This window comes from Polypterus senegalus, chromosome 4 (assembly GCF_016835505.1).
Source record: "Polypterus senegalus isolate Bchr_013 chromosome 4, ASM1683550v1, whole genome shotgun sequence".
Classification (NCBI taxonomy): Eukaryota; Metazoa; Chordata; class Cladistia; order Polypteriformes; family Polypteridae; genus Polypterus; species Polypterus senegalus.
The window spans coordinates 144,051,306-144,077,047 of record NC_053157.1 but is presented as its reverse complement, the minus strand read 5'-3'; the positions used below and the strand labels follow the sequence as shown (position 1 = coordinate 144,077,047).

Below are 25,742 nucleotides of genomic sequence, written 5' to 3'. Positions count from 1 at the left end.
ATAGAAAAAGGGTACACACATAAAAATATGTAAAAATAAGTATTGTGAAATAGTTTTAAAAATATGATTAATTCCTCTGTTGTTATCATTGCAAGCCATCACCACTGCCTGAAGATTTTCCCATTCATGGGTGATGTCTGTCACAAACAAATACACTTAAGGAATGGAGAATACGGTGAAGGAACTCATTAATAAATCTGCCATTCTTGTTGAACCAAATACTCAGATGAAGACTGACATTATCCCAGATGATGACATCTGGATGGTCGTGCTGTTGTGCCATCAGTGCATCTCTAAGGTCATTGAGAATCCTCAGTAGATGCTCTGTGTTATATGGTCCTAAGGTGGATCCCATGGTGGCTGATGGCTTTGCAGAGGGTGACATTTCCCCCACGCAAGCCAGGGACATGGCCACTGGTCATTTGGCCAATGATGTTGTAGCTTCTCCTCCTCCTTTTTGCAAGATTAAAGCCTACCTCATGTACGGACTGTAGATGAACTCCTGCAGCGTCTCCATTGACGTCAGCACAAACAGTCTCCAAAATGAGAGAGACAAGCAATACAACTGCGACTGAATATAGAATGGTACTGTTTCCTGTAGACATGTCAATTTGTGTAAAAGTGGCCATACTTGTACACATTGAAACAGCAGCTCTTTAACCCTGTTACTGTTGTGATGGAACAGAGTGAGACAAAGCTTAGTCCTACATATTCTGTTACACTGGAGAACTTGGTGTAGGGTGCCTACATTTTGAATTCCTTGTAAAACATTATTGTCCTCTCCAATCTATCTTTGTATTTCTCTCAAACTGATGGGATTTGTTAGATGAGCATTCTGCTGGTCCTGTGTAAATACTGTTATGTGTCTTCTTCCACCACTAACTGGAGGTCCTCCCATTCTGTGAAAATACAGTCAAACTTGTTTATCATCAACAAATTGTTTTTCTCCATGATAGGACAATACAAGGACACACACCAGTAGGCCATACTAGAGGCAAAGAAACCTGACCGTTCAGTGCAGCAATGGATGCGTCTGAGAAGCAGCTGAGATTTGGCTGTAGTCACTGGCGTGTTTCTCTTGTGATCATACCAGGAAGCAGCACACAGTCGGTAATTGTTGCCCTTATCCCTTCTGTAATTTGATGTTGTTGGCATCTTCTTACCTACTCCTCACCTCTCACCACCTCTTCCTCTTCTTTGCTTCCTTTGCTGGTTCTTCAGCTCCATTTTAACAAATACGGAACTTATCTGAGCCCCCATTTTATGTATGTGTACAGACTGCACCACTGTTTCCTTACTGGTGGATGTGACAATTGTACCATCTGCTAAGAATCAAGAGTGTCAGTGCTTAGGCCATGATAGCGGTGTGCTGTTTGTGCGGCACTGAAGGTACAAGGCAGCCTGATTCTAATTGTGCGTTGCAGTGACATTTGTGTTTAGGGTTTTGAAAAGAGTGTTTAACTGATTTGTAAATCTCAGTGTTTGAGGAAATTATGTCTAAGGTTGTGGAAAGCGTGTTATCAAAATGGCAATGGGGTTAGCTTCTGAGTATTGTGTTTGGAGTAGCAGGTTTAAAAAGCTGTAATGCAGGAGCTCTATGTAAAGGCAGATAGTAGGTGGATCACTAAAAAGACACAGACACACACCAAGGTGTTTTTATGATAGCTAGCATTACAGTCGCAGGTTTTTTACTCAGTTTTCCAGCAATTATAGACATGCATATGTGCACATTAAACAGACAAGTGCAATGAGAATGAAAGTTACATGAAATGGCCTGCTTTCCCTTCTAGCAAACTGAAGCAGTATGACTTTCCATCAGAAATGCTGGGGCACAAAGCAACTGACAAATGGGCAAGCAGCCATATGGAGTGACTCTCACCCTTACTTGTCTAGGCTAGGATTCTGTCTTCTGAAACCCCACACCTACCATACATCATTACTTCCCACCTTTGGAGACATTGATATGCTTCTGTGCTCTTGTACTTTCTCATGGTCACTCCATCGATGCTGGGGGAGAAAACAAAGTAATTAAAAATATCCTGGCTCACTGCACAACCATGTGCAAATGTGAACCAGACAACCAGGCCTCAGTCACACCTCGGGGTACGCAGAGGACCAGTCAGGGCAAGCTGGATATAAGGGAGCCTGCACTGCAGAGGGGGAATCAAAGGAGGGTCAAAAGAAACAACGTGAGAGCGATAGAGAGAACGCAGTATTGAGTGCCTAAACAGTACAAGCCAGTGAGCGAGCCAGAGACGCACAGCAGTTGATTAGCCCCATGGAAGGGCTCTAGTTGTTGTTGTTGTTGATGTTTTCAGTGGAGTCCTCCACAGGGATCTGGGAGACACCAAGGGAATGAGAAGATGGGAGGACAACTGACTCGGAGCGTAATGGCAAACACCAATGTAAGACCTGGGCCATAAGTGAGTCGGGGGGACGGAGAGGGAGTTGCACTGAGTGCATTGCAGAAGAGCTGGGAAACATTAAGGACCCAATGATTGTTTTGCAAGGATTTTATCTCCGGATTTTAACTCATAGACATCCCTGCTTTGTATTTATTTATTGTGAAGATCTTTTACACTGCATTATTGGACACTAATTATTAGGATTTTCAATAAAAGCACTGAACCCTTTTGAACCAAACCCTTGCTGAATGTGTGTGTCCTCATTTGCCCGGCTCATTTCAGTTCATGACTATCGATAGTTCTGGGTTCAAGAGGCTCCTGGAAGCACCAGGGAGTGTGGAGCCAACGTGGACCATCACACCTCCCTGTTTGGTAGTCAGTGTACATTTGGGGATATAATCCGAGTGGCAGCCTTTCCAGCAGCTCCGTATATGACTATATCTTTTTACCTTTTTATCTCTATTTTTCTCTATTTCACTGATCACTTCTACCACTTTCTTTTATGTGGAATTGCTCCCTGGACACTTTTTACTATTTTACTACTTGACGTTTCTTTGTATCAGTATGCTGCTGCTGGATTATGTGAATTTCCCCTTGGGATTAATAAAGTATCTATCTATCTATCTATCTAATTCCATTAGTAAACATGTGGAACTGCCCTCCTCTCAGGTGTTTTCCTGCCACATTTTGATACCCTTCAAATAATCCTACACTTCCCACTTTTCACTGTTTCCCCATTTGGTATCTTTATCTTCAAACAAGACTTTCTAACACAACACCATGGACACACAGAAGCATGGCACCCGCAGCTTGGGAGCTGTTCTGTCCGCAGCTCTCCTTCTGCTAGAGCCATGAGCTGAACAGTCCCTGGCTCATGGATGACGCAGCTGATTAGCCACAATACCACAGAGAGAATTTCCACCCTGAAACAGAGAAGGGTCCACAAAACATCAGAGCTTGTAAACTGGATATTTCTTTGTAAAATGTAGAGCTAACACCAACAATTATTTTGTAAAAGATTAATCTAGTGACTATTTTATAATCGATGAATCTAACAACTAATTTTGTCTAAATAATTAAAACTAGCCAAAATGTGTGCTGTATTTGAGTATTAATTGAATAATTTGATATACAGAACTGGAAATGATATGAAAAAAACAACTAAAATAACTGACATAACACCAGTTCTACACGTTGTGATATGTGAGTCACTGTCTTCTACCCGATCGAAGACGCATATTCCACAGACTTCAAGAAAACCAACTTGATTTCTTTTTAAAATAAGCAAGTCAGGGTCTTTATTCAAACAGGACTTATGACTTTAATGCGCATGACACAGCAAATAGGTGGTAATGGTGCCCTTCTAGTGGCCGGGTTAGACTGTTCCCCACATCAACCATTGCTCAACGTGTTATGTGGCGAGGCTTCAAACTTGCAGTCACCATAATGGGAGACAACCAATCCCTGCCTGTGTTGATAGGGTTTCAGTGGCCAGCATCCTGAAGGTGTTTCGGGTCTCAAAACCCTCCCAACATCTACAACGGCAGAGCATTAAATAAGTTACTACTTGCACTGCCAGCTTTGGTACAGCTTCACACTTTGTTCTGAAGGGGCAAAGATGGCACAACAATTTTTTTCTTTTTAATTTCCATTGCTTGATATTGCCATCATCACATTGAAATAGTTCTTTTATATTAAAATATAAAAGAGTTATTTAATATAAAATGGTGACGAGTAGGACTGAAAATACATACGTAAATCTGCCGAATGCTTTGAGCATGGGAAGAGTTACTGAGTATACCGAATGCCACTTGTTTGGTGTTGCTTGGTGTAAAGGTTTTCACCCACTTCACTTCACCTCCTATTTCTGAAATAATTACAACCTTTTTGCCCAGGATACTGGATGAATTATTAATGTGGAATTACTGCATGTGGTCACCTACTGATAAAGATATCAGATATATCTAGTAGGCCACTTTAGATAAAGTGTAAAATTGCTGATGAATAATAAGAATTTAAAGTGAATGAATGGATGGATTTACGTATGTATTGTCAGTCCTGCTTGTCATCGATTGTATAAATACTAAATGTTTAAATGGGAAGATGACAATAACAAGCACTTCCTCACTTTATGATGTCTTCTTTACAACTACCCCTCACAGTGGGTGGGACACGGACTGATGTGCCCAACATCTGACTACATCGCTTTCCACCCACCTGTACTTGGCATAAAAATGTACGTTTTTTTATTTTCTTATGTACATCTCATAATAGTTAACTTTGTGTGTTTTAATTATAGGATAATTTAGATGTTTTGAGTGAAAACTATGTGACTTCGAAAGCTGGTAATTTTTTAACAGTAAAGTTCAATCGGGGAGCTGAGATTCAAGCTGACTGAAAGGCGAGTAGCGCTGGTGTTGCACATATAACCTGCTTTAATGGGTAAAGAAGCAGTGCTCAGCTTGGCTTTAGAAGGGAGTCCTGAGCAGAGAAGGAGGAATCCTGGCCTACTGCACTGGGCTGAGGTGTGCTAAAGTCACAGGTACTGACCTTTGAGGTGGTGAAGTGCGGCAGTGCCAATGATAAGGTGCACGGAAGATAAAAGGATACCAGAGGAGGACCACAGATTTGTAAAAATGACGACAAAGATGGCTTGAGGAAGACGTGGATGAGGTGAACAATGGCTGAATTTGACAGGTGAGTGACAATGATGTGATAAAATCCTAAGCCTAAATGTGCAACGATTTTAGGTGACATTTTTATGTCACTTTTTTGTCACGCATTAAATCAGGCTTAATTTAAAACCTACATATATATTATTGGTATAATTCTTTTCAGAATTTATCGAAGTTTAATGTAATGTTAGATTTACAGATTCTTATTTCATTTTTAAATTATAAAATAAAAAATCACGTCCTGAGAGACGAGACTTTATGGCAAGAGATTTAACCACACCCGGGGCCGGAAATAAAAGACAAAGAGCAGGACAGCTGCTGTACAGGTTTTTAAATGTTCAAAGTGCCATGCAAGACGCAGATCACCAGCAGCTGATCAAGCAAAGATGAGGTAAAAATAAAAAAAAACTGTATTTGTTTCCCATTGTATCACCATTTAAGAGGGAATTTCGGAGGAGTGAGTTCATCTACTTGGGGTGAAATTTAAGCCCCCCTCTTCACAACACGAGCGGCAGAGACGCCAAGGGGGTTGGCGAGCAAAGCGAGCAGGGAGGAAACCACTAGTTCCTAATATAAATACTGAAGATTTATCTCAAAGACTTCAGTATATAAAAACTACTTCCAGAACGTGCATGTGTGACTGAGTCTTACAATTCACGTAAATGTAAGGAGTCCTCCAATCGATTTAAAGTGCCTGGATATCACTCAAAACATTTAATATGAGCCAAAATGTCTAGAGTGAATTTCCCAAAATGTGTCGTACCCATGAACCTCATCAGCTCTTGCTTATTGTTTAGTGGTGATAACTGCATGATTGAGCTCACTTTTTCTTCATTTCGTTTAAGCCCATTAGATAGATAGATAGATAGATAGATAGATAGATAGATAGATAGATAGATAGATACTCAGTATATGATCAGTACATTTAATTTCAATTGTTCTGATTTTGCATTTGCAATTAGTTCCAAGTTAGATTTCCTTGTTCCCTCCGATATCCTTTGTAGTCTTTTATAGCAGCCATACCACCTGCACTTCAGAACAGGTCACCCACCTGGGCCCAGCCAGTATTTGGATGGGAGATGGGGATGGGCTGCTGCTGGAAGAGGTCTTGGCCATAGTATAAGCTCCCCTGGCTGGCCTCACCATGTTTGTGGATCCCACTGTGCTATCAACATGGTGCCATCTTACGGATGAGATGTAAACCTAAACTCCCGACTCTCTGTGGTCATAAAAGATCCCTGGGCATCCTTCATAAAGAGCAGGGTTGCCCACCACAGCCTTGTCTATTCTAGCCCCCTAATCATCTCCTGTCTCTAATTGGCTGTCTCTCTCTCACCTCTTTATCACCTCACAGCTAAAGAGTGGTGATCATACTGGCACAATAATGGCTGCTGTCACATCATTCAGGTGGATGCTGCACACCAGTGGTGGTTGAAGTGGCTCCCCACTCACTGAAACGCTTTGACTGGTGAGAAAAGCGCTACGCAAATGTAAGAATTATTCTTATTACAGAATCTCCCCAAACCAACCAATCATCAATTAGATTAACATCACCATCTAATCCTTCAGTCATCTGTGCTGCAGCTCTTTGAATGTCTTCTGATGCTGATGAAATACAAGGGGTAACCTCAAGAAAATATATCTTCATATGGGTGTAAGGACCAAGCTTGGGGGTCTCTTCCTTAAGATTTATTTGCCAAACGTTCTGATTTAAATCCAATACTGAGAAGGATTTGGCATTTGGCAAGCGTTAAACGACCTCTTTTCCAGTACGTTGTGCATAATGCTCTTGTTTAAATCTCCTGGGTCCATACACATTCGAGTTTTCCTTGGTGTGACTACCATTACTACACTATTGCCCCCCTCAGCTGTTTGTTTTATTATTACTCCCACTTTCTCCATTTGATGGAACTCTTCTATCAGTCTGCTTCTCTGAACTACTGCAATTATCCAAAGAGCGTTTCAACTTGTCTAATTGTGTGATCAATCTCTATGTGATGCTTTCCTGGTAAACAGCCTACACCATTAAACAGATTTTCATAATCTTTTAAAATGTCTTCTTCTCTCACAATGCCATATAATCAATCGTCTTGATCCTTCCTAATTTCAAACACAGCTCCTCCCGATTCTGGATTTTTGATATTTGTGGTCACATATTGGTGTTTTCGTGCCCAATGGTGACATCTTGTGGCCAAAATAAGAAACGCGTTTAATTTTATGTTTAGTGCTTTAATTCAAACTAGCAAATCGTGCTTGTGAAAATTTCGCAAGAATAAAAATCATTAATGAAATGATGATGAGGGAGAGAAGAACATCACACGTTACAGTAAGAAAGGAGATTATTTTAATAAGAAGCGACTTGTGAGAGGACTCAATATTAGAATAGTCACATAATTAGTATGGGATGTTATTATTGTTACTTACAACAGTATGAATATTTACAATACAGAAGGGAAATGCAGGGCAAATATGCACGGGGAGATTAAAGACTATGTAGAACAGTGCACTGTGTACAACGAATACGCACACGAACAGCAGAAAGAGGCCATGATGTGATATCCACTCCCCACATGTCCATGGCAAATTCTGAGTATGGACATATTTAACTACACAGGAAAGGACTTTCTGCTGATCATTGATCACTACTCAGACATCTGGGAAGTTCAACTATTGCCTGAACTATCACCAGACACCACCATTAAGAGATGCAAGGCTCATTGGCCAGGCGCGGCCAGCTCGACCGAGTCATTACAGACACGGGTCCGTAATTTGCTTGCACTATGTTCTCAAAGTTCGCTCGGGAGTGGTGTTTCGCCAAGGTACCCTAAAGCTAAAGGCAAAGCGGAATCAGCAGTGAAAATTGTTAAAAGCGTTTGCAGATGAGCAAACCGTGTGGGTGACAACCCATGGAAGGCGATTTTGCTCTGGAGAAACACACTATGGACATGAACACCAGCCCCAGAGGCTGAAAACACCCCTCCCAGTGACTGACGCACTGATCCAACCATGTGTAGTTACGGATGTCCCTGATAAGTTGCATTTTAAAAGGCAAGTCGCCAAAACAATCTTATGATAAAACGGGCAGAGACCTTCCCGAGCTGAATGTAGGACAAAGCATAAGAATGAAGCCTCTTCCGGGAGACAGAACCGGCATATGGAGATGGAGAACTTGCCTCCAACAGGTAGCCCCACTCTCCTATCTGGTAGATGAAGAAGGAGATCTGTACCGATGCAACTGAGTGGACCTCAGGCCTGCCGAGTCTACTCCGACCATGGTCACAGAAAAGTTTCCGGATAACACAGGGCCCAGTGAGGCACCGCGCCAATGTGAGGCACTCTTTACAATAATAAGAATAATAATAATAATAATAATAATAATACATTCTATGTATATAGTTCCCACCTTCCTGGATTTCAAAGTATTACTCACCTTTATTCCCTCTTCTCCTGCGACATGTAAAAATGTTATGCATTTGGACTTTTTCACTTTTTTCTTCAGTGCCACAGGCAGTACAGAAAAAAATTCAAGCTGCTAAATCCATGAGCTGCAATTTTGGACAAGGTGTCTGAGGAGATTTACATTCGGAGGCGGTTGGAACTGTGCCGTGCTTTTTTTTTCCTTTTACATTTCTGACACCGTGTTGTGCCAAGTGACCCGTGAACCTTATTATTATTATTATGAATTTATTTAACATTTCTTGAGCACTTCTACAGCACACTTTTCCTCCGTCTTGTTTCCTGCTCCCACCATTCTCAACACTGAAGCTAAGGCTGCATTTGTCGTATGGTGGAGCGGGGAATTCAGAAGTCACAATGGTGTGCGCATGCACACTCGTGCCAAACAATTGAGAAAGTAAACACGGATGCCCCCAAGAAAGCTGGGGTTTCCGCAACAAACACTATCTGTTAGTTCAGTAGTCCAGAGCGAAGAAGAAAAACATGTGCAAGAATGGTGCAAAAAGTAAGTGTCATGACTTAAAGACTTTTATGCTCTTGGCCACGATAACTAGTACCATTTGTGCTTGGAAGTCACAATTAAAAAACTGCACGAAACAAACGTTGAACACAATGTATGAATATTAGAACGTATCAAGCCAATATCGTTTAGTCCGTTACCGTTCTGCTGAGTACAATATGAGAGCAGACAGAGAGGCGTTTATACCACACTGACACTCCCACCAAAACTCTCAATTGGCGCAAAGAAGGACGTAAAATGTAAATACTGCAAACACAACTTGAGCCTTCAGGTAATGTTGATATTTACCTTTATAATGTTCGGTATCATGGATTGAGATGATTTATTTAAACAAATGAAACCTATCGTGACATGCAGGCAATTGGAGGTTTCTGACTGTAAGGCGATGAAGGACAGGGCATAGGAGGGGGTGAAGCGTATTAGGATGGTGGAGACTAAAGGCGAGGAACGGTGGTGACAGGTGAAGTGGACGGAAACGTAAAGGGCTCTTGTTCAGAAAGCAGACGTCACAATAATTAAGATTAAGTATATAAGTAGGTTTCACATTTCTGTTATCATTTTAGCCCTAAAATTGTGACTTAACATCAGGGACCTATTTTATTGACCTTAAGGTTAGTGTTTGGTCTCGAATGGCGTCCGACTTGCTTTCTGAACAAGACCCACGTAAAATAGTTAAGATGGGAAAGCTTCAGGGCTGTGATAATTGCTTAAGGTTTTGGAAGTTTAGGAGGTGTGCTCAGTAATCCAAAGTAGCGGAGCCAAGGATAGCACTGTGTTTGTACAGAATCGAACTGAGCAATAAACCTGACAGCTGAGAGTCCTTCTATTCTTATTTCTCAACACATTGTTTGTCACCATTTTGGACGGAAGTGATAATGTGAAGTTGAACAAACTCACACTTGAGAGGCTAGGCCTGAGTTTGCTCTGAACTTGGCATTCCTTCTCGCTCAGTCTACTCCAACAGTCAAAAGACATGCAGGTTAGGTGGTCTGGCGCTGCTAAAGTGACCCGTATGTGTCTGTGTGCTCACCCTGTGATCGACTGGCACCCCGTCCAAGGATTGTGCCAGCCTTGCTGTGATGGCCTCCAGCTGCCCTGGATAAGCAGGTAAGGAAGATGGATGGATGGATGGATGAAAAGGCGCTTATCTGTTCAGTTCTTGTCGCCTGATTACCTGCTCGATATTCTCAGTCACTGTAGCAAGAAGGCAGTCTTTGCAACATAAAAAGTAAACTTCCTAAGAATAAAAGCGATCACCAATTATTGTCTAGTTGTCTAAGGAACAGATACATCAATTCACATCTGCACATCAACATTCAATAATGTGACTTACGGGCACTTGGCGATGGCTTTCTGAGGTGAATTCATGTGGAGGAAGACGAATGGTGTAGTTGGCAAAATGAAATGTACAGCCGGTCACCTTTACAAGGATGGGATCTCACAACAATGGTTTGCTTTTTTACCTTCTTAAAATTACAAAATATTACAAAACAGCATATCCATGTTATCTCAAGACACCAATCAATACTGTAACACCTTTGGCCTTACAAATGGACATATTTGGTAAGTTTTAAGGTTTCTCATTTACCTGAGGATCCATGTACCCTTAACACTCACAGTAAACTGAAAGAATAGACAAAGTATTGTTAAAATAAAAAAATATATATATAAAAAATCTTCACTTTAGGACACAATTTTATTTGGCAAATTAGTATATACCTTGATTGTAACGAAGCAACTCTGTCTTGAAAAATACCAAACTTATCCATCCATAATCCAACCCGCCATATCCTAACCACAGGGTCACGGGGGTCTGCTGGAGCCAATCCCAGTCAACACAGGGAGCAAGGCAGGAAACAAACCCCGGGCAGGGCGCCACCCCACTGCAGGGCGCGCACACACACACACACACACACACACACACGCACAGGACAATTTAGGATCACCAGCGCACCAAATCTGCATGTCTTTGGACTGTGGGAGGAAACCCACGCAGACATGGGGAGAACATGCAAACTCCACACAGGGAGGACCCGGGAAACAAACCCGGGTCTCCTTACTGCGAGGCAGCAGCGCTACCCACTGTGCCACCGTGCCGCCCTACCAAACTTATACTTTCATTTAATATAACTAGGCAAACTTTACAAAAACAGTATTTAAAACATGTGATCATTCCTGTAGAGCTCGAATGTTTAATGGAATGCAAGATGAAATCAAATTACAAGTTATGCAAGACTTTCAGGTAACATGCCAAATACCACACAAATGAAACAGTCATCACAACATCAATTTTGTAATTAACTTGAGAAAGAGAAATGACATACGTCAGTACAAGAAAATGCTGCCAATCTGGTTTTGGTGGATCAAATATTTCTGTTGTATTCATTTTAAAACCAAAAAATATAATGAAATCAACAGCTAATATGAAAGCAACAAATATAAAAATGCTGAAAATTACAAAGTAGAATTTGATGACACCTTCGGTGCACCACAGTTTTCTACTAAAAAAAAGGAAAAGCAGCAGCTTAAAAGAAAAGGCTGCAAGTACTGACTGTACCTAGTAACTACATCAGAGAAATTACGAGCAAAACATGCACAAAAAAGTGCAAATCATACATACGGTACATGCACTGTAAATGCTGCATGAATTCCACAATCACAAAATGCCACTCAAAGTAAAAAGTTCAAAGTAAGCCATTTGTGCACAAGCGCTCGGTGTTCTCCAGTTAGGGACGGACGATTAGTAGAAGATCCATCTGTTCTGAGCCACCTGTATGGATGTGCGCACCTTTAGGTGCCGCCTTGAGCGCCGCTCATTTTCGTGCTGATTCATCGATACGCCCGCCATATCGGAGTGGTCCGCATCTGCTTCTGATCTCTTAGGTATGTATGGAGACATGCTGAGCTCTTATAATCAGCTGTGCTTTTCATGATTTTCTAATTTACATTGCCTGTTTGTTAGACTTTTGTTATTAATATCTGCAAGAAGCAATGATGGGATGAGCCACAATAAATACATAAGTAACGAGTACGTTCAGTATTCTCGAAAGCAAGTTCCAGATAACATAATGTGACACGTTTTCAGCACCCGGGCAGATCTAATACGCGGTCCCAGGGCCTGCAGTGGGCTGGTGCACTTGATGGCGTTTCAGGGGCACCTCACATTCGGACCACCAGCTGCTGTATCAGCAGGCGCGACACTCAAAAGAGTGCTCTTCTATTCTACATATAAGTATACCAGCACACTGAAAACACCCGGCTCTTTGATGTAATATACAATACTGTACACATGGCAATGTCCTCACAACTCTGAGGGGGACCCGGACATTGACTAAAATTAACGTTATGTTACAAGCAGGACCATAAAGCCGACAAAAGTGAAAGTATCAGCAATTATTTGTTTCCACTTCAAAGTACTCATACTAATCATCGTGTAGAGATCACTGCGATGACAGCAGCAAGACACAGACGGCAATGTAGATAAACCTGAATCGAGAGTCTGATTCATGCCAATAAGACAAAAGCTTGAAGCATCTGCTTAACTTTTCTGTTGTTCCGACTGCAGGAAACTCCTGCTAACAAATGAATTCACAGAGGGCCTCACTCCTTCACACCCTGACCTCCTGAGAAGAAGCCCCATTACTTCTTCAGTGATGGCTCCCATTTACCTTCCACTTGGTTTTGAACTCTACACACTTTCCTTCCTCTTCCAGAAGGTTCTCTGAAGAGCACACTCCTCACTTACCTGTCCATAAACCTGTCTATCCCTTCCTTCTTAGCAACCAAATGGATGCTACAGTACTATTAATAAAAATTAATAATAATAATAATAGAGACCCTGCAGTGGGCTGGCACCCTGCCCGGGGTTTGTTTCCTGCCTTGCACCCGGTGTTGGCTGGGATTGGCTCCAGTAGACCCCCATGACCCTGTAGTTGGGATATAGTGGTTGGATAATGGATGGATGGATGGATAATAGAGACCACATTATCTTTGGTGGCTGATGGACACAAGTTAAGGCTGTTCTCTGCCTATACTCGCTTTTCCATAATTTTATGGCTTTCATCCCCCCAGAACTGCAAAATTTTTATATGAAAACTTTAAACTTACTCATCTGGAATCAACAGACAGCACCTGGATTGAGAAGGTCTCCTGCACTGTGAAGAAGTCTAAGCATTCAGAATCGGAGCACATTGACAAGTGCAATATGGTGGGTCTCCTTAATAATTTGAAGCAGTTTGTGGTTGATCAGGGCTCCGGCCTGCATGAATCCCAAACAGCAGAGCTTCCAGGCTGAGCTCAGCCTTCTCCGAAGTGATATCCAAGAAATTACGCTGAACAAAAGAAGACCTAATCAGAGTTTAAAATGCTGCTGGAAACATCTCGTCACTATGATAGGCAGATCACTTCACTGGACAGTTGGGTGTTGGCATTAAGTACTAAGCTCACTGAATTGGAAGACAGAAACTAAATTCAAATCCTGGCAATCAGAGGGAATGCTGAAAGTGGAAATTCCAGTCAATTTCTAAAGAAGCGCTGGCAAACTTTGTTTCCAGTCCTACATAAATAGTTACCTGTTGTGGAGAGACACCAAAGGGTTTATACAGCTAATCAAAATTCACCGTCTGGGGCTTCTCAACTGTAATGACTGCCAGATTATTCTGAAGGAGGCTACGAAGACAGCTAACCTGTCCCACGAAGGCCAGCAAATTCCCTTTTTTCTGGCTCAAGCCTGGACCGCTATGGCTCATACCCAGGCACTCGGCTTTCTCCTCCTGGCCCGTCTCAAGATTTCTCACGCCTTGGGTCACGTCATTTTTGATGACCTGAAGCACACTTCAGAGTCCATCAACAACTTTCAAAGTCCAGATAGGGTTGCCAGTTTTCACATCAAATTGCACTATTTTTGAAAGCGTTGTCCAGGAAAAAATTTTGATCTGGCAGTGTGCGGAATATGTGTGCTAATTTCAAAGGTTACATGCAATCTCCCAAATGGCAAAACTCGAAGGGCACCCCCACATCATTATTAGCAGCAAAACTGCAAAAAGGAAAAATGTCAACAACACTAGAAGTTCAAGTGGAAGTCAACCCTGACGCCTTCCACCCCAAAACTCCCCCTGGTTGTCAATAGCCTCATTGGGCAGGTTTTCAGTTGTCATTGGTCTAGAAATATTGGCAGGACCTGACAACCCTGACTATGGGCACATTTCCCCTTTAATAGATGCTAGTTGTTTGTTTTTTCTGTTGTCTCATAAGTTACATTTTCTCTGCCGAGCTTCAAGTGACACCCGCCTTTTGTGTGTGCATGTATGGAGACATCCTTACTGCTAACTTGAGTTTTTTCCTGTGCTTATCATACTGGGGATGAGGGGTGGCGTCATGTTCTGTTTCTATGGAGAGGGGGAATTGTGGGTAGACCAATGGGTCCGCCGCCAACAGTTGGGTGTTGCAGAGCTGAGGTACTGTATACAATGGGTGGCATCCATGCTTGTAGGGGTTTATCATTAATTTGTTCCATTTAATTATGTTAGTTGTCTGTAAACAGACACAGCAGTAGTTTCAGGAGATGGCTAGTTGGTGGGCTGAGTTGGGGTGGGGACTGAATTAGGAGCCCCAAATCAATTTACCAACTATCCATCGGCCGAAATATCCCACCCATCTCCCACACTGCATTGTGTTTCCGGTGGAGAAGAGTCCTGAGGAGGCAGAGATTCCCCGACACTTCTTATTAATTTGCTTCTGCAGCATTTCTTATGTTTATCTTCTTTACGGTGCTCATGGCTAATCTTTCACTTGCTTCTTCAAACGTTCAAGGACTTGGTGCGGGTGTTAAGCATGTTGGTGTTTGATTATTTATGGTAAAAAGGAGTGGATGTGGCATTTGCTCAGAAATCCAAGCTATTGGCCAAGGATGTGCTCAGATTTTCCAACAAAAGATACTTTTTGACAGGTTCTGCATCAGTGTGGAGCGGTTATTCTTCTCTGGCACAAGCTGCAGGCAAAATATTTGACATGGGTTCAGAAAATACTGTCAGACTGTGCTATATGGTAGAACAGTGGTTCCCAAACTGTGGTACGTGTACCGCTAAGGGTACGAGGCGGACCGGTTGGGAGTATGCGAAAATAACATTGGAATGGCGGAAAACTTCAAATAAAGGACAAATGACAAAATTGAGTCTACTGTATTTGTTGTTTTGGGTGGTGTTCCTCATTGCCACCAAGAGCAGGGAAGTTTAGTAATCTGTCTGTTCTGATGTTAAGCAATAAACATACCGGGCTGCCTGAGAACTCACACTGGCACACCCTTCTCTGTGGGGGGACCTCTCTCTTCTATCTCTGTACTGGTTACAATATAAACATTAATTCACAAACTCAGTGACACAAATTAAATTAGGCTTAATAACAGTAATCTCACCTTTCTGTTTTCTGCCAGCGATTACGTTTTTTGTTTTTTTCTTCTTTCCCTGTCTTTCCATACTTATTTTATGCATGTAAATAACAAAATACACGAGAAGAAATGAGAAACTTTAACTCCATTTGTTTGAAGTGCACGGTCTGGAAGAAATTGGGGGTGGGGCTTTAGGAAGAAGCCCTGTGGGTGGAGCCTTTTCAGTGGGTGGGTCCTGTCAATATTCACTACAGCATTTTTAGCGTGTTGTCCCCAGATGTGCATTTGCAGACAATCACTTCTGACCTATGGAGGCTACTTCTCTTATGATGCTTTTGAGTTCAAACTGAATTATTACTAGCAAATGAGAACTGTCACTGCGGATTCACTCATTCACCATGCCAGTGCAACACTGTAAAAACATTTCTATTAGAATATATCAATTGTTTGTTTTGTACAACTGTGACTCCAATTGTTTTAAAAACAATAAAACAAAACATTAAACTAACACATTCATGACCCTCTGTACCTTCAACAAAATGTCACCCAGAGTTGAATCTTATAAAAATATCATTCTGGTTTTAAGCCAAATGATATGAGTTCAGTTTTACTGTAATGCACTTTTTATACTGCTCATTGACTGTACCGTACATGTATCTTTCACTGATTCTTTTATGTTCTCTTTTCCTTCATCCTTTCCCACCTCTATGTGGGTCGATGTGTTTGATCAGCCTTCTCCAAACAGCATGGCCCTGCAACTCCTTGCCAGTCAAGCCCTTTCCCTTCAGATCTTCTTTTACTTTATCCATCCACTTTCGCTTTGGCTTTCCTCACTTTCTCTTCCCCTGCACTTCCATTCCTATCACTTTTTTGGCCCCATATTCATTGTATCTCCTCATCACATGTCCTCAACCCACTTTCATGTACATTTAGATATCTCTCACACTTTTGTTGTACCTTTGATCGTCTCATTTCTTATTCTGTCCTTTTTTTAACAACTCCACACATCCATTTCAACATTCTCATTTCAGTAACATCTAACTTCTTCTCCTCTTACTTACCATGTCTCAACTCCACACATCATTGCTGTTCTTACCACTGCCTTAAAAACCCTACCTTTAACCTTCACCCACACAATACTCCTGATACCTTCCTTCAACTGTTCCTGCATTGCACTCTATGGGTTATCTCTGCATCTAGTTTTCCATCTTGGGCTACCACTGATCCTAGATATTTAAATTTGTTACACTCTTTTCAATAGCCCTCCCTTCAGACTAACCTCTTGAATCCTGGTCATCATTAAGTCTCACATATCCGGTCTTCTTCCTATTTATCTTCAATCCTCTATCTTCCAAAGCCCTTCTCCATTCTTCCAACTTCCTCTTTTTTAGTGCTACACAACACAATGTCATCAGCACCAGGGCAACTGGTCTTTTATCCCCAAGACTCAGCACATCCATAACCAGATCAAAGAGGTAAGCAGTTAAAGAAGATCCCTGGTACACACCTACTCCAGCTTGTACCTTGTCTGTTACCAACACCCAACACTGCTTTTAACCAGAGTCCTCACTCCCTCATACATTTCCTGGACAATCCTCACATACTTCTCTGGTACTCCTTTGTCACTTATGCACCTCCAGACCTCTTGACGTGGCACTCATCATAAGCCTTCTCTAAATCAATAAACACCATATGCAATCTGTTCTGGTTTCTAATCAGCCTTATCAGGGCCCACTGGGCTGTATTGCAAACCATTTCATACAAAGCTAGGACCTATAATCCTATGCGCCTAAAGATATTTACTGGAACTCCCAAGAAGCATATGATCCTGCCAGCCTAACCTCTAGCCGCAATATCCTCTGTACCCTAGAAGAAACAAGCTGAGCCAACACAGACCTCCCACAAGAAGAGCTGGTACCAGAATCTGGATTTAATGCCGAGTATGCAGGAGAACATCTTGCTCTCTTCTTCCTTAGCAATAACTGCACTAGCTACCATCCTGTTCTTTGATTCCACTTAAAACTGTTCCATATCATTAATTAATTTAGGGCAGTTAAAATAGTAATCCTATTAATACTATTCCTTTGGGTCTGAGCTTCACTACCTTCAACTCTGCTACAACCAACTCCTGCACCTTGTATGAAAACGTCCTTGCCTTAACACCAATCCTATGACAGATCTTCCTTCTGGTCTAACCAACTAGAATCCCCCCACAGCTATAAGATTAGTATATAACATATTAATTACTTGATTATAATCCTGTTTCCTTACACTAGCCATTGATGTTGCCATTGAGTAGGAAAACTAAAGTAATCTTTCATTAAGCCAGAGTACCTTGCAGCAGTTTGGGGTCTGTGACACACACACACACACACACACACACACACACACACTCAGAGGAGTGGTGAGTAGGGTGGAATGGAAGAGCAGGTAAGCTGTAAAGAAATCAAAACGCAGTTGCTGAGAAACTTCTTTAACTGATTAAAAACTGATCCATCTCAATGGCTGAAAAAACGGAACTGTGACAGCAACATTTAAAAGCTGGTCATGAACTAATATTTACAGGGATAATTTTTTTAAATATAAATTACAAAAATCGAATTCACAAATTGTGAATGTCATTTTTTTTTAATTATTTTAAATATGTACATTGTTAAGGCCGAATCCTTAACCAGTCGGCAGCCACACTACCAGGACCTGTGGCCTGGATGAATTACTGAGAAAACCTATCAATACCAAGCCGTACCTCTAACAAATAATAATTTTCCATCCTCCCCAATGGACGGTTAAAGACTAGTAAACGAAAGCAAATATGTAAAATGAATGTGGGAATATATTTAAATACAATAAAATAACAGGTACAAAAATACAAATCCACAAAGTAAAATATTTATTTTATATATATATATATATATATATATATATACATACATACATACATACACACACACACACATATCCCTCCACCAAAGCAGCTAAGTGAAAACCACACCTGTACAATAACAAAACCTCCCTTCCCCTGCAAACGTATAACAAATACAAAACACAAATAAGATCAATGTATGAATACTGAATGACAATGAATGTGAAATTGAATCTGGGTAAATCACTGTGCAGAATACGGATGACCAATCAAAAATGGATGTGTTTGAATCTCCCGAGTAAAACAGAACGCCCTCACCGTGCTTCCTCGGCAAATGGTAGATTATAATGTCTAACCCCGGGGTTTCTGGCGATGATGGTGTTGTCGTGATTTCGGCAGAATGAGAATCAAACTGGAACCATGTGCAATATAAATAATATCCGAATAATGTTGATCAGTTGTTGGTACTTGAAATCTCTGTCTCTCTCTCTGTCCTCCCTCTTCTTTCCCTCCTGATGGTGTAAATAATGATGAGCCGGATATAACTGTTAAAATCCCGGTCTGACATGTCCAGGGGATCGCTGCCTCCCCGCAATACCCTTCCCCGTTTCTTATTATGGGGACGACATTTAAAAAGACACACATTAGTTTAAACAGGGTGCTGAGACGAGACGCGACTGGGTGCAACACAATAAACAATAATACTATGTGGCCTGCTACAACATAACTTGGTCAAGTTTCTTTCCCCCGTTACGTTTGTTAACATTTACTTCTGATATATACAGTATATATAAAAACAAATTACCTAAATTGTTAGCTAAAGATGGATGCACAAAAAGGAAAGTCACAGCAAAAGCTGTAACTTTGAATGGCAACAGTTTGTTTATTTAATTAAAAAATCCAAATGACTGCAAAATCCTCAAGTTAGGTGTGTGTGTGTGTGGTAGTGTAGCACATTTATTCAATATGCAAATATTAGTCATTTATACAAAAAACAACAATACATTAACGCACTGCTCTTTATTTTTCTTAATAAATAGGTATATAAAACATCCAAATATAAAACAAATTACACTTTTACAAGCAAACAGACTGTGTACACAAAGTATCTCATTTTGCAGCTAATTCTAGATCATAAGTTTGTGGTAGTTAAAACAAAAGCCAGTTTTTTGTTTCTGTAGGATTTCCATTTTTTGAAATATCTCAGTATTAGAGTGTTGTATATAATAATACAAGCACAGAAACAAACTCAGAAGAGCAAGTCACATGTGTGTCATTTCACAAACTGGTGTTGCTACTACCGTTGTATAAATAGAACGGCAATAACATCCAGCAAATAAAGCATATTCTCCAATGAAGAAATATAAACAGCATAAAACTATAACTTGTAGTAAACAGACTTTTAAGTTTATGTAATTAAAAACTGTACAACTATAATAATAAAAACTCAAGTTTCTCAATAATTTGATCTTAAAATTTTGATGTGATTTACAATTGTAACAGTATGCACTAAGCAAAAATAAATATATATTTTAATAACACTCCTATTCCTTAAAAAATGAATGCTACATGAATGTTCTATTTGCCAGTAGAAAAATAGGACATGTGCAAATAAAGCTTATTTTTATTTTTTAAACTGTTAAAATAGTAGTCATTTTTACCAAAATATAACATTAAAATAAGCTCTTTCTAGCCTCTTGACATTTGAGACTTGAGTATCAAAAGACAGCACTGGCAGAGTAAATAAAGCACATAGCACATTTTTAAAAAGCAGTTTCTTCTTTTCAGTTTTTAAATTTGGACTGCTGAAATAATACTTCTAGAAGGCTTGATGGCATATGTGGCATTTGACTTGTAATGAATCAGCTCACTCCTCCACTTCTGAATTAACAATTTGTGATCGTAGAGGCCGAATCAGGCTGTGAAAGCTGGGCACTAGGAAGATCTGCTGGCGTTTCCCTTAAACTGCTTTTCTGTGTGCCTATGCCATCTGAGATTGTTACAGATACATCTCCCAAATCTTCGATACTCATAGAGAAGGAATCATTTAAAGGTAAGCTACAAGAAGCACTGATAATACTACATTCCTTTAAGGACACAGAGTCATCTACTGAAGGGTTAGTCAAAAAATCTACCGGATCAAGGAGGCAGCATGCTTCCTGAGAAAACTTCCAATCCTCAATCTCTCGATTTCTCTCCTCAGGAGTCAGTTTGTCAAGCTGAGCAGCTTTAACTATGAGAGTAGGATAAACACTGTTTTGAATACAATGGTACACAAGTCTGAAAAAAGATAAAATAAAGTGTGTTAGAAAGAGAAACCATTTCATTAGACAGGATCACTATTAATGCAGAAATGTTATTGCGTATAGTAAAATGTGCACACAGAATCCATTACCTTGGTAGTAGTGCCACCACAGTCGTTAAAATGCATCCACAGTAGAAGACTGGATCAGACATATGCTTTTCCATGATCCAGTAAGGGTTGGATGGAGAGTTACAGTTGACACAAGTGACACCAAAGACTAGTGCAAATACAAAATAGAAGAGTGCACTTCCAATTAAGAGAACTGCATGGATCCATGTCTGAAGGGAGAAATGAATAGTAATATTTTAGTAACAGGTATACAAAACAAGCTAATTTAAATCCTTGCAAAAAGTCAATAAAATTTTCTCTTTGCTAAAAGGCTTTCAAAACTTTGCTTGTTCAGATGAATGTCTGGCTTGGTCCTATATGTGTAGTTATTGTCCCAGAAAAATGTGTCACATGACAATGTTAAATTTAATTGCAGCTTTCTCATCTAATTTTCCACTGCTTATCCGAGACTAAGTTGCAAAGGTGACAGTCTTATCAGTGTGGCCCAGGGTCTCCCCAAAGTCTCCCCCCAGGTGGTCATGCCTGTAAAACCTCTGCAGGAAGGTATCCAAGAGCCATCAATATCAGATGCCTGAACCACCTCAACTGTCTCCTTTTGATGTGGATGAATGAAATGAAAAAGGCAGATTGTGCGCGATATAGCAGACTGAAGTGCCACAAGCAAGTAATTGATTTTTTTTAAAGCATAAGTCACCCTTGCTGAGTATATGGTAATCAAAGAACTGAGCACAATGTTTTTGGGTGAGTAAACTTACTGACTCTAACTGATCCCAATCTTTCTGTAAATACATGGGAAGAACGTACAAACTCCACAAAGAATAACAGCTCTGCACTATCACTCTACCAATGATAAAATATCTGTATTAAATTTACTAAACATTAACTATTAAATTTACATGGAATTGGCTTTGCTAAAGTGGTCTGTCTGTTTGCAGTACATCTGAAACTTGCTGGCACAGGCTTCAGTAACCCTGCCCTGGACAAATGGGTTATAAACACGAATGGAAGATGGATTATTAATTTTATTATTATTACTGTACCTATAGCAGAGAAAAATATATAAACAGATTAATGTATTGAAGATATGGAGGTAAGCAATTAATTATATTATTGGGCAGCAAAGTGTTGTCTTGGTTGCACTGCTACCTTTCAGTGAAGTCTGGGGTTAGCGTCTGTGTAGAGTTTGCATGTGCTCCGATTTCCTCTCACAGTCCCAATACATGCTGGTTACAGCGATTCCTGTTGCTAAAGTGGGCTGTGTGTGTGTGTGTGTGTGTTCAGCTTGTGATAAACTGGTGCCTCACCCAGGGACTGCTCCTGACTTGTGTCTGATGCTCGCTGGGCTAGGCTCCTAAGGCCCCAAGACCCTGCCCAGGATAAGCAGGTTAGGAAGATGGATTAATGGATGCCCATAACATTTGTTCAGTTCTTATCATTTGATTGCATGGTACGTGCCTGCACTCAGTGGCACTTAGTGAATTACACAGGTGCATCACCAATCCAAAATGAAGAAGATTCCATATAGTGAAAGAATATGGGCCATTAAAAGTGTGCCCTTTTCAGTTATTCTTGTCTAAGCTGTCTTCACATCTGGGCATCAACATTCTATAATGTCAATAATGGCACTTAGTGATAACGTCCTCACAGGAATCAATGCCCTGTAGCTAAAAGCTTGCCATGGATGAAGATGAACAGTGTAGCTGCCGATTGAAGGTCTCCTTTAAAAATGGCTGAATCTGACAACAATGGTTTGCTTTTTGTTTTTTACCTCCTAAAAACAAAATGATATGCTCTTTTGCAACATTTATGTCATTTCAAGGCACTGATTAGTGTTGAATAAGATTTTTGAAGAATCTGGCAAATTTTGAAGCTTTTCTTTATAATGGGACTGCAGTATCGATAAGCTCCATTATAAAATGCAAAAATGGGCTAGTTATCTTTTCAAATTTACAAAATCCTTCCCCTTAGAATGCAGTCCCATGTGGTAAACTGATATACACCATAATACAAAATTGATATGTTAGTATATACTGATATTTAGATAAAAGAATTTTTATTAACCTTACCAGAGACTTGCTTTCTAAAACAAGATGCAATAGGATGATTAACAGCGCTGATGTATTTATAGGAACTCCAAAAGAGAACACACTTATATCAGAATCTGCATATATCTGGTAGAACAAAATGAAAAAATACAAATTAAAGATATTACAATATTTAATAATTCACAATCATCTACTGTAGCATAAATCTTATACAAACACCAGCCAACTTTATTCCACCAACTGTAGCAATGATGCTGCTGCCATAGATATTTCTAGTTTATCCATTGTCTTAAAAAAAAGATTTCCAACAACCCAGTGCTTATTTTAAGTATTAATAAATGCCATCATACTTATGAACCGTAGTGCAGTTTTAATGATTTTATATTATCTCCAGGCTACATTCACCCCAGTTTCACATTACTTACAGTCTCCTATGCATAAGGAATTTTAGTTTTGCTGTTTTATTTGTACTTCGGTTTTAATTACTAAAAAGGGCACAACCTACAATTTATTTTCAAAATTTCTAACATTAAATTAAAAAAAAATAATCAGCTTTTCTATAGTATCCTTTTTATACATGCGAATTCCTTGGTAGCTACTGTTTTTTCCATTATTACATTTTGCTTCATCAGAGCTTTGGTTTTGGATATGTATAAGTACTCTCTACAAAACAATAATGTGATCTTCTATCCTATTTGACATACATGTTTAATCTTCACAACTTTATCTTATATATTCTGGTCTGTGCACAGGCAAAGTTCAGAGAACACCATCTTACTAGCTATGTTACCTGTGCTTCTTAAACCAATTACAAAATAACAGACTTCTGTCTCCTGTGACAATTTGTAGATGTGAACATTTTCACTTTGATTTAGCAGACATTTGTCCAGAAGCTTATGCACCAGCATACTCATCTCTGACATATACATTACAAAAGCAACACATCATGCAAGATTTTAATATCTTAGAGGATAAACCTGTGCCTCCTGCTAATAATGGAGGTTATCTGTCATTATGACTTTTCTTTTTAATCTAGATTTTTTCTTCTTTTTTTGCAAACAACGGCTGAAACTTCATTTTTTTTCTTGGATCTGATATATATTTTCATATCACTTAAATGAGATATCTAAACTTAATAATAATAGTAATAATACATTTTATTGATTCCTAGGCACCTTTCTAAACACTCAAGGACACCAAACAATAGATGAAACACACATTATAAACAAAACTAAAATACAAAATTTAAAATCAGACAGAGCAATTATAGTCAAAGGGAAAAAGCAGTCTTAAACAAATGAGTTTTAAGTTTAGATTTGAAAAGTGAGAATGATTCAATATTTCTAAGTTCTGATGGTAGTGAGTTCCAGAGCTGGGAGCAGAGCATTCAGTTGGTGGTAAGACGGACAAAGGGGACATTCAAGTGGATGGAGGAAGAGGATCTGAGGGTGTGGGCGGGAATGGCAACATGGAGGAGGTCAGACAGATATGGAGGGGCAAGGTTCTGGATAGCCTTAAAAGTTAACAGAAGCATTTTGAATTGAATGCTGAACTTTATCTTTACATTACATGCAAAATGGCTGGTAGAATTAATTCAAATATATTTGATAACACAATGTGATTTGTTTAAAATTGCAAAGGTATACCTACAGGTAATAACAGAATTATTAGAATTACAGAACATGACAAGTTCTGGGGGCGGCACGGTGGTGCAGTGGTAGCGCTGCTGGCTCGCAGTTAGGAGACCCAGGTTCGCTTCCCAGGTCCTCCCAGCGTGGAGTTTGCATGTTCTCCCCGTGTCTGTGTGGGTTTCCTCCGGGCGCTCTGGTTTCCTCCCACAGTCCAAAGACATGCCGGTTAGGTGGATTGCCGATTCCAAATTGGCCCTACTGTGTGCTTGGTGTGTGGGTGTGTTTGTGTGTGTCCTGTGGTGGGCTGGCACCCTGCCCAGGATTGGTTCCTGCCTTGTGCCCTGTGTTGGCTGGGATTAGCTCCAGCAGACCCCTGTGACCCTGTGTTCAGATTCAGCGGGTTGGAAAATGGATGGATGGACAAGTTCTGGTGTTTGTCCTTTTTCCTTTAAATCTTATGAGCATTTGGTTTTATTAATGTAAAAAATGTTTACTTTGCACAATTTAGTAATTCAAACAAAAATAAAGGTAATCAAAACGAAATAACAAGATTAGAGTTCTAGTCGGCATATTCTGTAGGATGAAGAAGGCTATCGTCAACCTACAAAAGCCTAATTCTTAGTAATCATGGTTATACAATTCAAAAATTACACAGAAAGAAAGGACTTGCTGCATTTTAACTTTATTTACATAATCACACTTAATTCCCAACTGCTGGTTTGTTGTAGCCATACAATAACAAATAATTAGGTACAAAAGTACAATAACTCTCAGTTAATTCATCAGTAAAGGAATCAAATTTAAGTTAAACTATAAAGAATATACACGCACCTAAAGGATTATTATGAACACCATACTAATACAGTGTTTGAACCCCTTTCGCCTTCAGAACTGCCTTAATTCTACGTGGCATTGATTCAACAAGGTGCTGAAAGCATTCTTTAGAAATGTTGGCCCATATTGATAGGATAGCATCTTGCAGTTGATGGAGATTTGTGGGATGCACATCCAGGGCACGAAGCTCTCGTTCCACCACATCCCAAAGATGCTCTATTGGGTTGAGATCTGGTGACTGTGGGGGCCATTTTAGTACAGTGAACTCATTGTCATGTTCAAGAAACCAATTTGAAATGATTCGAGCTTTGTGACATGGTGCATTATCCTGCTGGAAGTAGCCATCAGAGGATGGGTACATGGTGGTCATGAAGGGATGGACATGGTCAGAAACAATGCTCAGGTAGCCCGTGGCATTTAAACGATGCCCAATTGGCACTAAGGGGCCTAAAGTGTGCCAAGAAAACATCCCCCACACCATTACACCACCACCACCAGCCTGCACAGTGGTAACAAGGCATGATGGATCCATGTTCTCATTCTGTTTACGCCAA

General features: G+C 40.2%; 1 protein-coding gene across 2 annotated transcripts in view; it reads right to left on the bottom strand.

Moving 5' to 3' along the window:
* Window positions 1–19,305: 19,305 nt before the first annotated feature.
* The window catches only part of atp10d (ATPase phospholipid transporting 10D), a 79,774-nt gene continuing 73,337 nt past the window's right edge, over window positions 19,306–25,742 (bottom strand). For both annotated transcript variants that reach the window (XM_039751393.1, XM_039751392.1), the window contains 3 exons: window positions 22,745–22,849; window positions 20,700–20,887; window positions 19,306–20,584 (listed from right to left, as the gene is read on the bottom strand). In XM_039751393.1, the coding sequence (XP_039607327.1) occupies window positions 20,191–20,584; window positions 20,700–20,887; window positions 22,745–22,849 (687 nt within the window). In that variant the 3' untranslated portion in view covers window positions 19,306–20,190. The remainder of the gene's footprint in view (window positions 20,585–20,699; window positions 20,888–22,744; window positions 22,850–25,742) is intronic.